The sequence below is a fragment of the Phoenix dactylifera genome, chromosome 2, assembly GCF_051530095.1.
Source record: "Phoenix dactylifera cultivar Ajwa chromosome 2, Ajwa_hap1_PhDact_Kaust_v1.1, whole genome shotgun sequence".
Lineage (NCBI taxonomy): Eukaryota > Viridiplantae > Streptophyta > Magnoliopsida > Arecales > Arecaceae > Phoenix > Phoenix dactylifera.
The window spans coordinates 56286886-56299329 of NC_143191.1; the positions used below are offsets into that span (position 1 = coordinate 56286886).

Below are 12444 nucleotides of genomic sequence, written 5' to 3' on the forward strand. Positions count from 1 at the left end.
TTTAGATAAGCACTCAAGGTCATGATCATTGCCAGAAACCATATTACTGTGCATGATATTCTGGATTTCCTGACAGATAGGCATTATGGATTAGTCCTAAAAATAATCTGGATATTCAAGTGATCAGAAATAAGATCAATCAAGATAAATCAGAATGAAAATTATCCATTAATATCAAACTTCTTGATGAATTGAGCTTCATATCTCATTTTCTTCAAATTGGAAGGCACGCATTCATGCCTTTTAACCAAATTAGCTGCATCTAGCATAGCATTATTGCTGTCAAATAATGGATTTCATATGGCAGCTCCTTGCAGGTTAATGTTGGGGGATCTTTCTTTGGTATTCTTTTGCAACAATCGCGAATCGCTCCAAACCATGTGCAAGCAACCCTTCAAGGAAAGGTTTCAGTGCCTGCAGAAATATAAAGTTCAATTGAAGGAAGCCTGCTGACTGTAGGAAGGAAAAATGCTTCACAAACTCAGACTGCTAAAGTCTATATGATACTCACTGATGCCACCGGAATTAAAATTTCAGGAACTTCATATGAAACAGTCAACTGCATCATGGAAAAGAAGCGAAAAATTTATATACTGAATGAAGACTAGCTCCTGAAGCAACTGACACTAGAAACAAGTGAGAGTAACAGATCACATAAAGCATGCTCACTTGTATTCTGCAGGAGGATCGGCCTCTAGGAAAAAATCGAACAGCACCTCTGCATGCATGAGAAAATGGTCACTCCAATGCTTATCTAATTAAAAAAAACATAAACGAGAAAGTGAACCACAGGTTTCCTGACATTTCTGTACAGCATCAGTTCATTTTGCTCACATTTTTATATAATGTGAGTAGTAAGAAATGCAGCTGAGCCAATCTCACATGGAACAGTCATGCATTCATGAAAGTCATTGTGATATCCTTGAAGTTTCAGAAGTTAGACTCAAGTTTCTCTATGTCCTTTCATATGCTATCTTGTTGGGAAGTTTGTAAAATGGCTTCAAATTTATGGGCTTCTTAAATTGGATGTTGATGATCAGTTCCTTGGTACATTCTCAGATGTTCTGGCTGGTTAGGATTACTATCTTGGTAATGTTGGCAAAGAAATTTGGTGTCTTACTTTTTTTAGTACAGAGACCGAGGCTGTGGTATCAAACACCTTTTTGGTGGAGATGGCCATTGAAAAGTTTAGTAATCATAAAATCTTTTAGATAATACTCCTGTCCATGGAAGTCAATTTTCTTAATGCTGATTTTTTTAAAAAATATTGGAAGAACGGCACCCTTTCTACCTTCAAAAAGAAAAATAATTACAAGAAAAAAAGAAAAATGCAAATCACTTGAATGAGTGATTAAGCTGCTTTCTTTCATGCTAGGGTCATGCTTAGAAACTAGGGTTCATGAGAAAGGTATAATTTCTAGGTTGACACTAGAACTGATAAACCTGATGAATGTCAAAGAGAGAACATTTAACAGGAGAATTGTGATGTAATTAAACAAGAAATCTAACTAATCACTCAATTTCCTGAAAAGCTTCAGCAGAGCAGTCACAGAATAGAACATGCAGACAGCTTAAACAATGAGCTGCCTACTGTCAGAAACTACACATCTTAGTTCAGTGAATATGTCTGCAGACAAAATCACTAGGTAAAGGATGCACTTTTTAGGGCAAATGTTTTGCAACACCACGGACCATGGTGCAGGAAAGCAGCATGTTCACGACGTGAAGTATCATAAACAGGAAAATATTACCATGCTCTCTATAATAAATTGCATTGTTGCCCTACCTGTTGGGAAGACCTTCTAGAGATCGCCAGTGAATCTTCTGATTAGGAATAGGCTGCAACACAAAGAAGTTTAAGAATTGAAACTATAATTACTTGTTATTTTCATTGAGCTGGACTTCAGCTGATCCACACCTGCATGTTTCGAGCAAGCCAAGAAAATTCAACATCACGACCAAACACCTCATACTTCAGTGACCAGCGTGATAGATCAGGCTTATCTTGTAAAATCTGTAAACAAAAAAACATGGAAATATTCTAATCTAAATCAAGATTGCTTCTCATGAAAGAGAAAGGAAAGTGCTTCCTTTTTACAATGAGCTTACTGCATAACCACAATAAACAAAACATTTATAAGAAATCACCATCCTCCATACAAAGGACAATAAGTTAGTTATAGTCATCCAACTCTGGCTAGGATCCAATACATAGAAGCAGGAAGTCCCAACTAAGACAACATGTTCCAGATCCCATAACATTTAGAGCTTTTGCATTGTATTTTCATTTTAAGTATTGACTCTGGAATGTGCTCCCTTGTATATATGGAAGAAGGAAGTATTGCCTTTGCATTAAATTGCCTAAACTTAACAAACGTCATTTGTTTGTTCATTTGTTTGTTTGAAGGTCCCTAACCTATGCATTAAGTCGCCCTAAAATTAACACCAAGAATTGTGCCATAAAAATTACATATAACATGGGAAGTCTTGATGCATTTTATACATAGGTATTTTAGTCCTTTTAGAGTACATCGAAAAATTTAGATATGCATTCTTCAACTCCCATGGTTTCTTTGTTGTCAACTGACTAAATATATTTTCATGCTCTGGAGGAGTAAGGTACTGTTGCTGGATAAGTTTAACCATAATCTTTTCTAGTGCAACTACTTCATTTAATTAATAAAAAATTCTGAATTTATCAAGTCAGAAATCTAGAAGAGCTTATTATACCTCAACCTTAAACCTATCGAGCATTGCATTCTAAGTTTTCATTAATCTGTTCTCCATGTTTTAAATATTCCCAGATCTCAGAATTGCTGGTCTATGTGGTAGAAACCTCATTTTCTTTGATATCATCCCAGTCAATAATCCACATTTCTCCATCATTATCAAGCATATTCCTTTAGTAGAAACTTCCATTTTTGCTATCTGCAAGTCATTTTCCATGACTAATATTTCTTTTGCACCAATCAATTTGTTGACCTATTTGGCTTGTTGCATTCGTCTCATTAACTTTACTCTATCTAAAAATTGTATCACATCTGTAATCACATTCTATCAAGGTTTCTAATATCCTGGTTCGAAGAGTTTGTCTGTGTTTTGTACAGAAGGGACCTATAGTGGGAAACCCATTACTGTATACCCAGATGACCTCCTTAGTTTAAATGGAGCCGATACCTATGCTCTGTTCATGAATAAAATTCTCTTTGACCATTTATTTTACAGTTTGTCAAGCATTTTTCCTTTTGCACAGTAGGTCATATTGGAAGCATTTCTAAGATCATTTCACAGCACTTTTATGAGTATAGCATGGTTATCAATTTAACAAGCAAATATTAGTACGTTATTAATCCACATATCAGTTGATTTTGTCATCATCGACTGTTTCTTCCAACATATCATTTTGTTTGATCTTTTAATAAACAGCTTGTGAAGCCTTTTGTCCTTGGGCAATGGACATGACTTAATTGGACCACTTAATGTGTCCAATACAGTAAACTACAAAGTGCACCTTCAATGGAATCTAGATATCATTCGGTTGCACTTATCTTGGCATATCACCAGATTATATTGCTGTCATTGACTTCTAGGTAGCATAGAACCACCTCATTAGCAAATTTGAACCACATTTCATGCTTCATCCATGACAAATTATTTTACACCAACAAGCCTTATCCTCACATGAAAAAGAAAAGAAGAAAAATCCACACGAAGAAGAAAAAATAGAAAAAAAATTATTCTCATATGTTTGAAGTTGGTGTATCTGGAACTGCCAAATAGGCAGAATTATGAATGATGTGAGCCAAGCAATAGGCATGGTCATGCCTTTTTTTTTGGTAACTACAGAGCTGGATACATATATGATGGATATTCAGTGATACACATTTTATCATGCAAATATTGTCATACTCAGAGCTCAGTATCAGAAGGGAAAAAAGTGGGGCATAAGAACTTGAGCAAGGCATGACCAGAACATCCTTGAAATAATGTGTATGACAATTACAAATAAATGTTGTTTGCTGAGCTAGCAGATAACAGTTGGTCTCCAAGTGTTTTATGCATATTAGAAGTTTCCAGGAGCTGAGAAAGACAAACTACAATGGGTGGTCTAGTTCAAGAAAGAAAATACAAATAATGCAACAACGAATATTTGTTCTCGATGCAATATTATGTTGTGAACAAAAGAAGGAATGAAATAAGAGAGAATTTTGATCTAAGCCCAAGTCTGTGGTTAGCTACTCTACAATCTCACTTGTACATGATCAGCACAAATGATCGATCATATTTCCGAAAAAAAACACCTTAAAACCTTTTTCATATTAAAAACTTAAAGCTTGAAATTTTTCAAACTGTATTTCAACAGCATTTGCATAGGAGGCTGAATTTTACAAATTGTAAATTCAGCAGAAGCATATTGAAAATTCTCTAGCAAGCATGAGGCTGACAAACTATGGTTGTTAAGAACTCAAACTGATAGGTTTCAGTTAACAAGGGATCATCGTGGCAAAATAAGCAGAGATAAACACACAACATTTTGCATCACTATAAGACAGAAAAGCATGCTGTCAAAACACAGCCTCATAGGATGCCATACACCTGTTAAGTGAGCATAGCATGCTTTAGGCCTGGGCTAACTATTTGCAGATGCTTCTAATATTTCAAAACAGTTTTTTTTTTTTTTGTCAAAGAAGGGCTTAAACAATTTAGCGGAAATGGAACACCTATAATGAAGCCTTTTAATATGCAGTATCTCAGAGGATCATTAACCTATATGCAAATTACCATTTCAAATCCATTATTGTATTATATATAAAAAAATGGTTAATGAACCACTAACCAAATGATGTGATATATTAGGCATTTTACACCTGAGAAATACAAACAGACTCAAAATGTTAGCAAGCACCTTGACAGATGATATAAATGGCATCCATCGTGGAATGGTTTCACGATCTGAATAACAGTCATATGCCACTGAACATGGAACATCAACTTCAATCTCAGAGCTGCATCCACATGAACATTCAGTTACCATATAATAACTTTTCTTGATCATATCATGTTCTAATTCAAGCTCATCAATCCATCAATTTTCAATTGGAGTCACATGAAAAAAGCTAATTATGATGGAAGCTAGGCTGGAAAACTATAACCTAATATAATTCAGCAAACAGCATAAATAAAATTTTGAAAACACATAGACATATACAACTCATTTCTCATGTAGAAAACAATTATTATATATCAAATCTGGTAAACTATGTGACAGTGATGCAGCATTGCAAATATAAGAACAATAAAGCTGAACGAGAAAGCAAGCAAATCTCACTTGTCCGTCCATTTGAAATAACTTCTCCTTATAGCCTTAGGAGCAAGATCTGCCGTACCGGTACCGATGGCAGCCCGTACCGGTCTGTACTGGTTCCGTACCGGTACGGTAGTCATACTGGCCAGTTTTCTAATAAAAACTCTCGGTACTAGATCCCACGTTGATCCGGTACCGGTCCCAACCCGGACCGATTCGTGCGGGCCCGTACGGGCCGGTACGGCATACCCTGCTTAGGAGTATTTATATCATGGATATCACATACACAAACAAGTTCCACAGTGAATCTGGAATTATGCAGTGTGCACATTGTTGACTAAGCATGCAAAATCTCAATAACTCAGTTAGTCAGCTAACATTACTCTCTCATAGGTTAGCCAACTTCCAGTCAGTTCAGCACACGTCAGTCAATACAACTGACGGAGGTGTCATATTCACTAGTACCTAATTATCATGCAATATAGCTAGACATCAAGATTTTTCTGTGAATAGATTATTTTTTTCACCAAATTCAAATCCAAATGCATGTGATATATTGCAAACACATGATTAACCCATTCCTCTGCAAACTGAACCTGAACTTGTCTAGGAACATATGTGGATGGATAGAACTGCAAAGAGAAAGTCTTTAAGACTCTGCACCTAAAAAAGATTGTGCAAGAGTTGTTGTAGGATGTCATAGATTAGCCATTACAAAGCCTAACCATGAAAACACATTTGGACTTTCCTGAACCAATAGAGACAACAATTATGCAAAGCATATCTTTGCAAAACATAGCCTTAAAACTGTATGATAATATTGAAATAAACCATGGGATTGCAAAAACAGTATTATGGAGCATGACATGACTTGTTGATTAGGAAATCATACTGCTTGAACATAAATTCTGACATGGAAATGAGAGTGAAAAAACAACCATGTCTTGATTTCATATTTGGAAACCTTATGGAGTATCTCATGACCTAATGATCAATGTATATGCAGATTAGTTTCTAACATAACCACTATAAATGTCCTTATTTGCATGGAATACACATACTGATGGATTTCTCTAGTGGATACACAGGACTGCTATAAAAATCATACATACCATTACAAAATGTCCTTTACTTCCTTGGAAAATATTTTGGTCATACTTTGGGTATTTGAGCCTTTCAACTAGACAATAGGACCAGAAATTGGAACCTTGACATTCAAATGTAAGCCCTCTGAGGCAGGTTTTAGAGTCAAATAGAAGTTTGTAGTGTTTCAGCATGCACATGATTGGCATGAAGTACAAGCTTGAACAACTTCATGAATTTATCTTGAATCTAAATCTTTTCTGCTCAATTTCACCCCAGCTTTTCCAAGGGAGCATCCCCACATTTCAAATTAAATTAGTTAAAAAAAGTGGAACTTCAGAGTTTTTTTTGCAGGATTAGATCCAATAACACAAGAAAACAATTACAAAGATATTATCAATTCTGATATCCTGTAAAGAGCACCAGTCTGAGCTATGTTGTAGAGATCTTTCTTCCGTATTAGTATCAACCTATTTGACATCCTGCTAAAAGAAGACTACAAAGAATAACTGTACATCTTCCTGGCACATAGTACTTTTGAAGATTAAGATCATGCAGCCATAGAAATAAAAAACAATAATTCAGACTTCGATAGTGATTACTCAAACACAATAATTAGCAGATGATCTGCCTTACAATAGCTTTTTCCACAGACAAATCATTCAGAGAACGACCTACTACTCCAAGAACAGATTCTACCATTAAACTTATTAACTCCAATAGACTGATTACAAAATAAATTGGACATCTGGATTATTGCACTGGGAACCAGATACCAAGGTGGTTAGGGAAAATGCGAGGAAAGAATATTAATTTAATGGCATTAACTCTGCATTGTGATGTAATGATTTGATATTCACTGCCCCCTTCAGTATTGCGGGCTTTTTAAGAAACCACTCTTTGAAAAACTAATAAGAGAATTTTGGAATAGAACAAATCAAAAAAGACATATTAATGAAAGGGGTAAAAGAAGAAAAATGAAACTGGAGCAAGTTCATGTATTTAAAAGAGGCCTCAAAGATCAAAAGCAGCATTCCAGGCTAAGTTCCACATTTTCTGCACACAGCCCATTGAGATCCGAAGTCTTACATCATAAGCCATTCAACAGATTCAGATATCAGAGACATAAAACAGGAAAAAATGATCAAAAAAGGACTGAACTCGATACATGTCCCATGGCAAAAAGAACAGCATTATAACACCAATCATTCAGATATACTATAAAAGTACAAAAAAGGGACTATAAGAGCCCATTTAACGGATCCGAACATTCCAGATATAAAAAGGAGAAATAATAAAAAAGGATTAAACTCGACACATGTCCGATGGCAAAAAGAACAGCATTACTACATTATCATTATGCTATAAGAAGCATAAAAAGGGATTATAAAAGCCAAATTTCCAAAATCCATACCACAAAGTTCTAATTTTTACGGCAATCGACATCAATTCAGAGCCTTACCAATCGATGCCCGCTACTAGATCAACAGATTACAGCATCCAAACAAAGACATAAAATTGGCAGATACGCAAGTGGGCGTCTGATCAAATACCTGCACTCCTGCCACTCCATGACAGGGGAGAAGGGTCTGATGCGGGTTGGGGCGGGCCTCCTCCTCCGCCCATATGATGAGCTCTTCAGGACCAGATCCCTGGGCGATGGCCTCAAGGCTCCATAAGCGAAGAAAAGAGCCTTTTGGTGGGAAAAGGTGGCTCCTTTTTCTCTCCTTTTGAAGTGGGACAGAGGGCTTGGCCCTGAGACATATGCAGTTGAAGCCATCGCTCGCTGCTCACCAGAAGCAGAAGGGAAGTCTCTCTCTCCCGGTGGAGGCGGTTTCCCGACGCAATCGGATCCTATGGAGGCCGTGTATTTCCGCCTTTGTTTCCCCCTGGATGAGATCTGGTCACCTACCTTTGGGCCGTGTATTTCCGTCTTTGTTTCCCCTCCAATTACTTGCCTTCCCAGTCCTCAAACATTTGATTTACCCCAATTTTTAAAGTTTCTAGGCTCACGAGAGGTGTGCTTAGCTTTGCCTCACCATTGATGGCAAGCCCGAGCGTGCATGGTTGGTGATCATTGGGTCTGAACATGTCATCTCCTAATAGACTGATCCATATATTTCATTTGCTTCGTGTCCCGATTGATTGGACCCTTTTTTTTAGCAATCATGCAATGAAGTAGATATTTGATCTTTTCACTTATGTCTTTATTGGGTGGTTGAAATAAAAAAGCATAACAAACATAAGAGGAAACTGAAATTTCCAATGAAGATGACTCGAAATTTAGAAAATGGCGGTTATACCTCTTTGCTTGGTAATTAGATATTTTGTATTTTAATCTTGAATGATGCATCCCAAAGTATGAAATTGGTTAACCTCGTCATTATTGGCAAATGCCACAATAGATAGATGGTAGATGCTGGTGCATGTGCGAGGCAAACAACTTCTCCTAGGAATTAGATCTTGAGTAACTATATTGCTAGCGGTCTCCCTCCCTTTCTCTTAAACTTCCGTTCCTCCAGAAAAATTCTTTAAATTAGTTTGTTGAGGTCGAGGTGAGGTCGGGCTCCGGCCCGCGCGTCCAGCGCTACGTGAGGATTTTCCGCCCTCCGACCTCACCATTAATGAGGTCAAAGGAGGTCGGCCTCCGGCCCGCGCGTCCAGCGCTACGGGGGAATCTGCCACCCTCCGACCTTGTTCCCACCGGTCTCAGATAGCGGAGGCGACTGCTTCTCCTCAGAGGTATTGTCCGCTTTGGGGAAGTGCGTACGTATCGCGCGACGCGTGTCGTGTGCAGTATTCCCCTCACGGCTTTGTCCTTCTTAAAAGGCGCCTCTGAAGAGAAAGGGGTTGCCCCCCTCCATTTAAGAAACATATCTCTCCGCTATCTAGTCGATGTGGGACTAAGTTCGGACCCTTTATTCCCACAACATAGCCCCCCCAGCGGAGGGGTCTGTGCCAGGGTCAATGGTTCCCAACGAAAGCACCATTGTTGAGGTCGATGTGAGGTCGAGCTCCGGCCCGCGCATCCAACGTTACAGGGGGATTTTCCGCCCTTCGACCTCACCATTGATGAGGTCAAAGGAGGTCGGCCTCCGGCCTACGCGTCCAGCGCTACGGGGAAATCTGCCATCCTCCGACCTCATCCCCACCGGTTTCAGACAGCGGAGGCGACTGCTTCTCCTCAGAAATATTGTCTGCGTCGGAGAAGTGCGTACGTATCGCGCGACGCGTGTCGTGTGCAATATTCCCCTCACGGCTTTGTCCTTCTTAAAAGGCGCTTCCGAAGAGAAAGGGGTTGCCCCACTCCATTTAAGAAAACAGACCTTTTCGCTATCTAGTTGATGTGGACTAAGTTCGGACCCTTTATTCCCACAACATGGTTAAATTGAGAAAGTTACAAAAAAAAAAGTTTTACATAAGTTTTTAAGTTATCGGGAATTGTGGACACCCACTTGCTTATTAATACTTTCCCTCAAAATCATTTAATTTCTTGAGAAGACAAATTTCAAAGCTTCTAAAGAAAACTTTCTTCTTTTATTTTCACAGCAAATTCTTTTCTTTTTCTAGATTTTGTTTTCACTTCTAAGTAACAAAAAATGGAGATTCTTTTTCTGTTACTAAGAAAATGACAAATGAAATTTTGCTAAAGAGAAATCTTCCTTTCAACTATTTGTTAACAAAAAAATTGTTTCTAAAAGACATGTTGGAGATCCAAGTTATAAAATTATTTTTTTTTCTTACATGTAAAATTTTTGAAGTTCAAAAGTTGAGATACTTTAGAATATGTTTGTATGCTAAGAGAAGAAACTTTGAGTCATATAGAATTATAAGTAGAGAAGAATACTAATTTGAAAAATTGTAATATATACAAGTGCCTATGATTTTATACCTTTTATAAAATTTTACATCCAAAGAACACATCCAAAGAAGTGTAAAAGCAAAAAACGCAAGTGGATCCAGCTAACCATATCCCAAAGTTTTCTCTCCAACTTTTTTTTTTCTTTTTCTTTTTTTTGCTTTTTTTTTATTTCTTTGGGAGGGGAGGGGGCAGGTAAACTAGTGGTCATACAAACTAAATTTCATTAAAGTAATGAACCAAGGATAAGGAGAAAGGACGAAAGCTGAACAAAAGAAAGACCCAAAATAGCCCTTGTTTCATCTTAGTTTAAGCAAACATGATATGCATATTTTCTTTTCTTTTTCTTGGTTTCACTTTCCCAGCAAGAAAATACACCACAAGTGATCTCTATTTTTGATCCTTTTGCTGATCCAATTCAACAAATAGCATATGCAACTTAAAAAATTCATATGCAAAACTAGCTAAAAAGAAAAAAATTCAAGTATACAACTCCGAAATGCCAATGCACACACGGGGAACCAAGGCAAATTCTTGACAAATTGCAGATGCACACATACACCAGAAAAATTAGCATCTAGCAGAACTGCTACATTTTTCTTAAAGAGCAGGTCCAGCTGCTAAATTATGTCACCTTCCATGAGTTTTGCAAAAAGAAAATCCTAAATATTGTGGAAGGAATTCTCTTTATCCAGTGCCTACCATCACAAAGAAGTGTTTGAACCAGCATGCTCGAGCCTTAGGGTGCATTGAGATACATCAATCTCGGAGATTTGAAATTAGAAGACAATAATATGAGAATAGAATGGCGAGTGAGTATGCTGATATAACATATGACCAGATGAAGATTTAGGTGGAACCATATGGAAATTGGAAAGATATACTAAACCATTTCATCTCCAACTCTTCAAGGAAAAGATAGGCTTCATCTTAAATTTTGCTGCAAAATGGTCACGATCGATTGACTCAAAAGGCATGAAAAAGTTGCAAGGCTACTAGATATTATATAAGCCGGTAAATGAAAGTTACTATATAGTTTCAGAGCTGGGAAAAATTCATTTGGCTATCACTTCTTTGATGGCTTGTAGCATCCACCACTGCAGCCATGCCAAGTGTCATGATGCAGTGGTGCGTGTGGGGGGCTCCACCACCAAGTCCAAATCACACCAACGAAGAGGTGGTGGTGCTTTAAATGTCGTAATGCATCCGAGGATAGGAACGTCTTGGACCCTGCCATTCTCAGATGGCTATACCAAAAGATTTTAAGGCTATCATAGTGCTTGTTTCTTTTGATGTAGACTTATTTAGATCAAATTTGTCAGGATTTCATACGTTCTCTCCACCTCGGTCGACGTGACTCCATGTGCACAAGTCGCAAGAGTGCTTTAAAAAATAGATGGTCATCATGAAGTACGAGCCCATTGCTACATATATATATACCCTCTTGATGACAATTATTGGAGTGAGATGTGACGCCTTTCTTAAACCATGGCCTGTTGATGGTGGCATTGGCAATGTTCCACTGTAACCACGAGGACATGAATCAATTGAAATCATAGTGTATCTGTGAAAATCTTCTTGGAACTTTAACTATTAAGAGAATACAAGTGTACTCCTAAGTTTGTAATAATACATGAGACATGAGAGGAGGAATGCCGTTTGATGAAGAAAAGGTTTTATAGACAGCATATTTTTCTCATTTCATGTTGGAAAACTCTAATTTTAAATACTTCTGCCAACTTCTCTTCACTCGGGCTCAGTTGACCTTGCCTTATATATAGAAGAAATGTACGATTATGAAACAAATGGAAGGGATTTTAGAGAGAGAGAGAAGACAGGGAGCATAAGAGCAGTTGCAGCTCTGTCCGTTAGCAGCGGAGGCGTGGATCAGGTGTGCCATCTACAAGGCCCATCATGATAACGAGCAAACTCATGGTAGTATCTAATTAGAGTGTAATGTGGGTCCTCCATCAAAGGACGACGTGTCGATTGCTGACCCATTTGTGACTATGGTTCGGTGTCTTAGATGCTACAGCAAGTTCACACCCACAGATTTTTTTTGGGGTGATGACACGGCACCACCTCTCAAGCCGTCCAAATTGGTATACAAAATGCATGCGATCCCATTTCTCGATACTTCTGTCTCAGACTTCGTGGGCACTCCCCAGCCTCGTAGCATCCCTATGCATTAAAATCT

At 37.9% G+C, this 12444-nt stretch overlaps 1 protein-coding gene across 1 annotated transcript; it reads right to left on the bottom strand.

Annotated features, from left to right (window-relative positions):
• Positions 1-8466, bottom strand: LOC103723724 (uncharacterized). Its single transcript, XM_008814740.6, has 7 exons — positions 7942-8466; positions 4907-5006; positions 1919-2014; positions 1787-1839; positions 670-718; positions 512-559; positions 1-414 (listed from the first exon to the last, which is right to left on the bottom strand). Exons 1-7 carry the CDS (start codon positions 8166-8168, stop codon positions 319-321), a joined length of 669 nt encoding a protein of 222 aa, XP_008812962.3. The 5' UTR covers positions 8169-8466; the 3' UTR covers positions 1-318.
• Positions 8467-12444: the final 3978 nt, after the last annotated feature.

Coding starts and splice junctions, on each gene's coding strand:
- LOC103723724 (XM_008814740.6), bottom strand. CDS start 8,168: ATGGCTTCAACTGCATATGTCTCAGGGCCAAGCCCTCTGTCCCACTTC. Junction 719..1,786: donor CTAGAAGGTCTTCCCAACAG/GTAGGGCAACAA, acceptor TCATGCATGCAG/AGGTGCTGTTCGATTTTTTC. Junction 560..669: donor GATCCTCCTGCAGAATACAA/GTGAGCATGCTT, acceptor TCCATGATGCAG/TTGACTGTTTCATATGAAGT.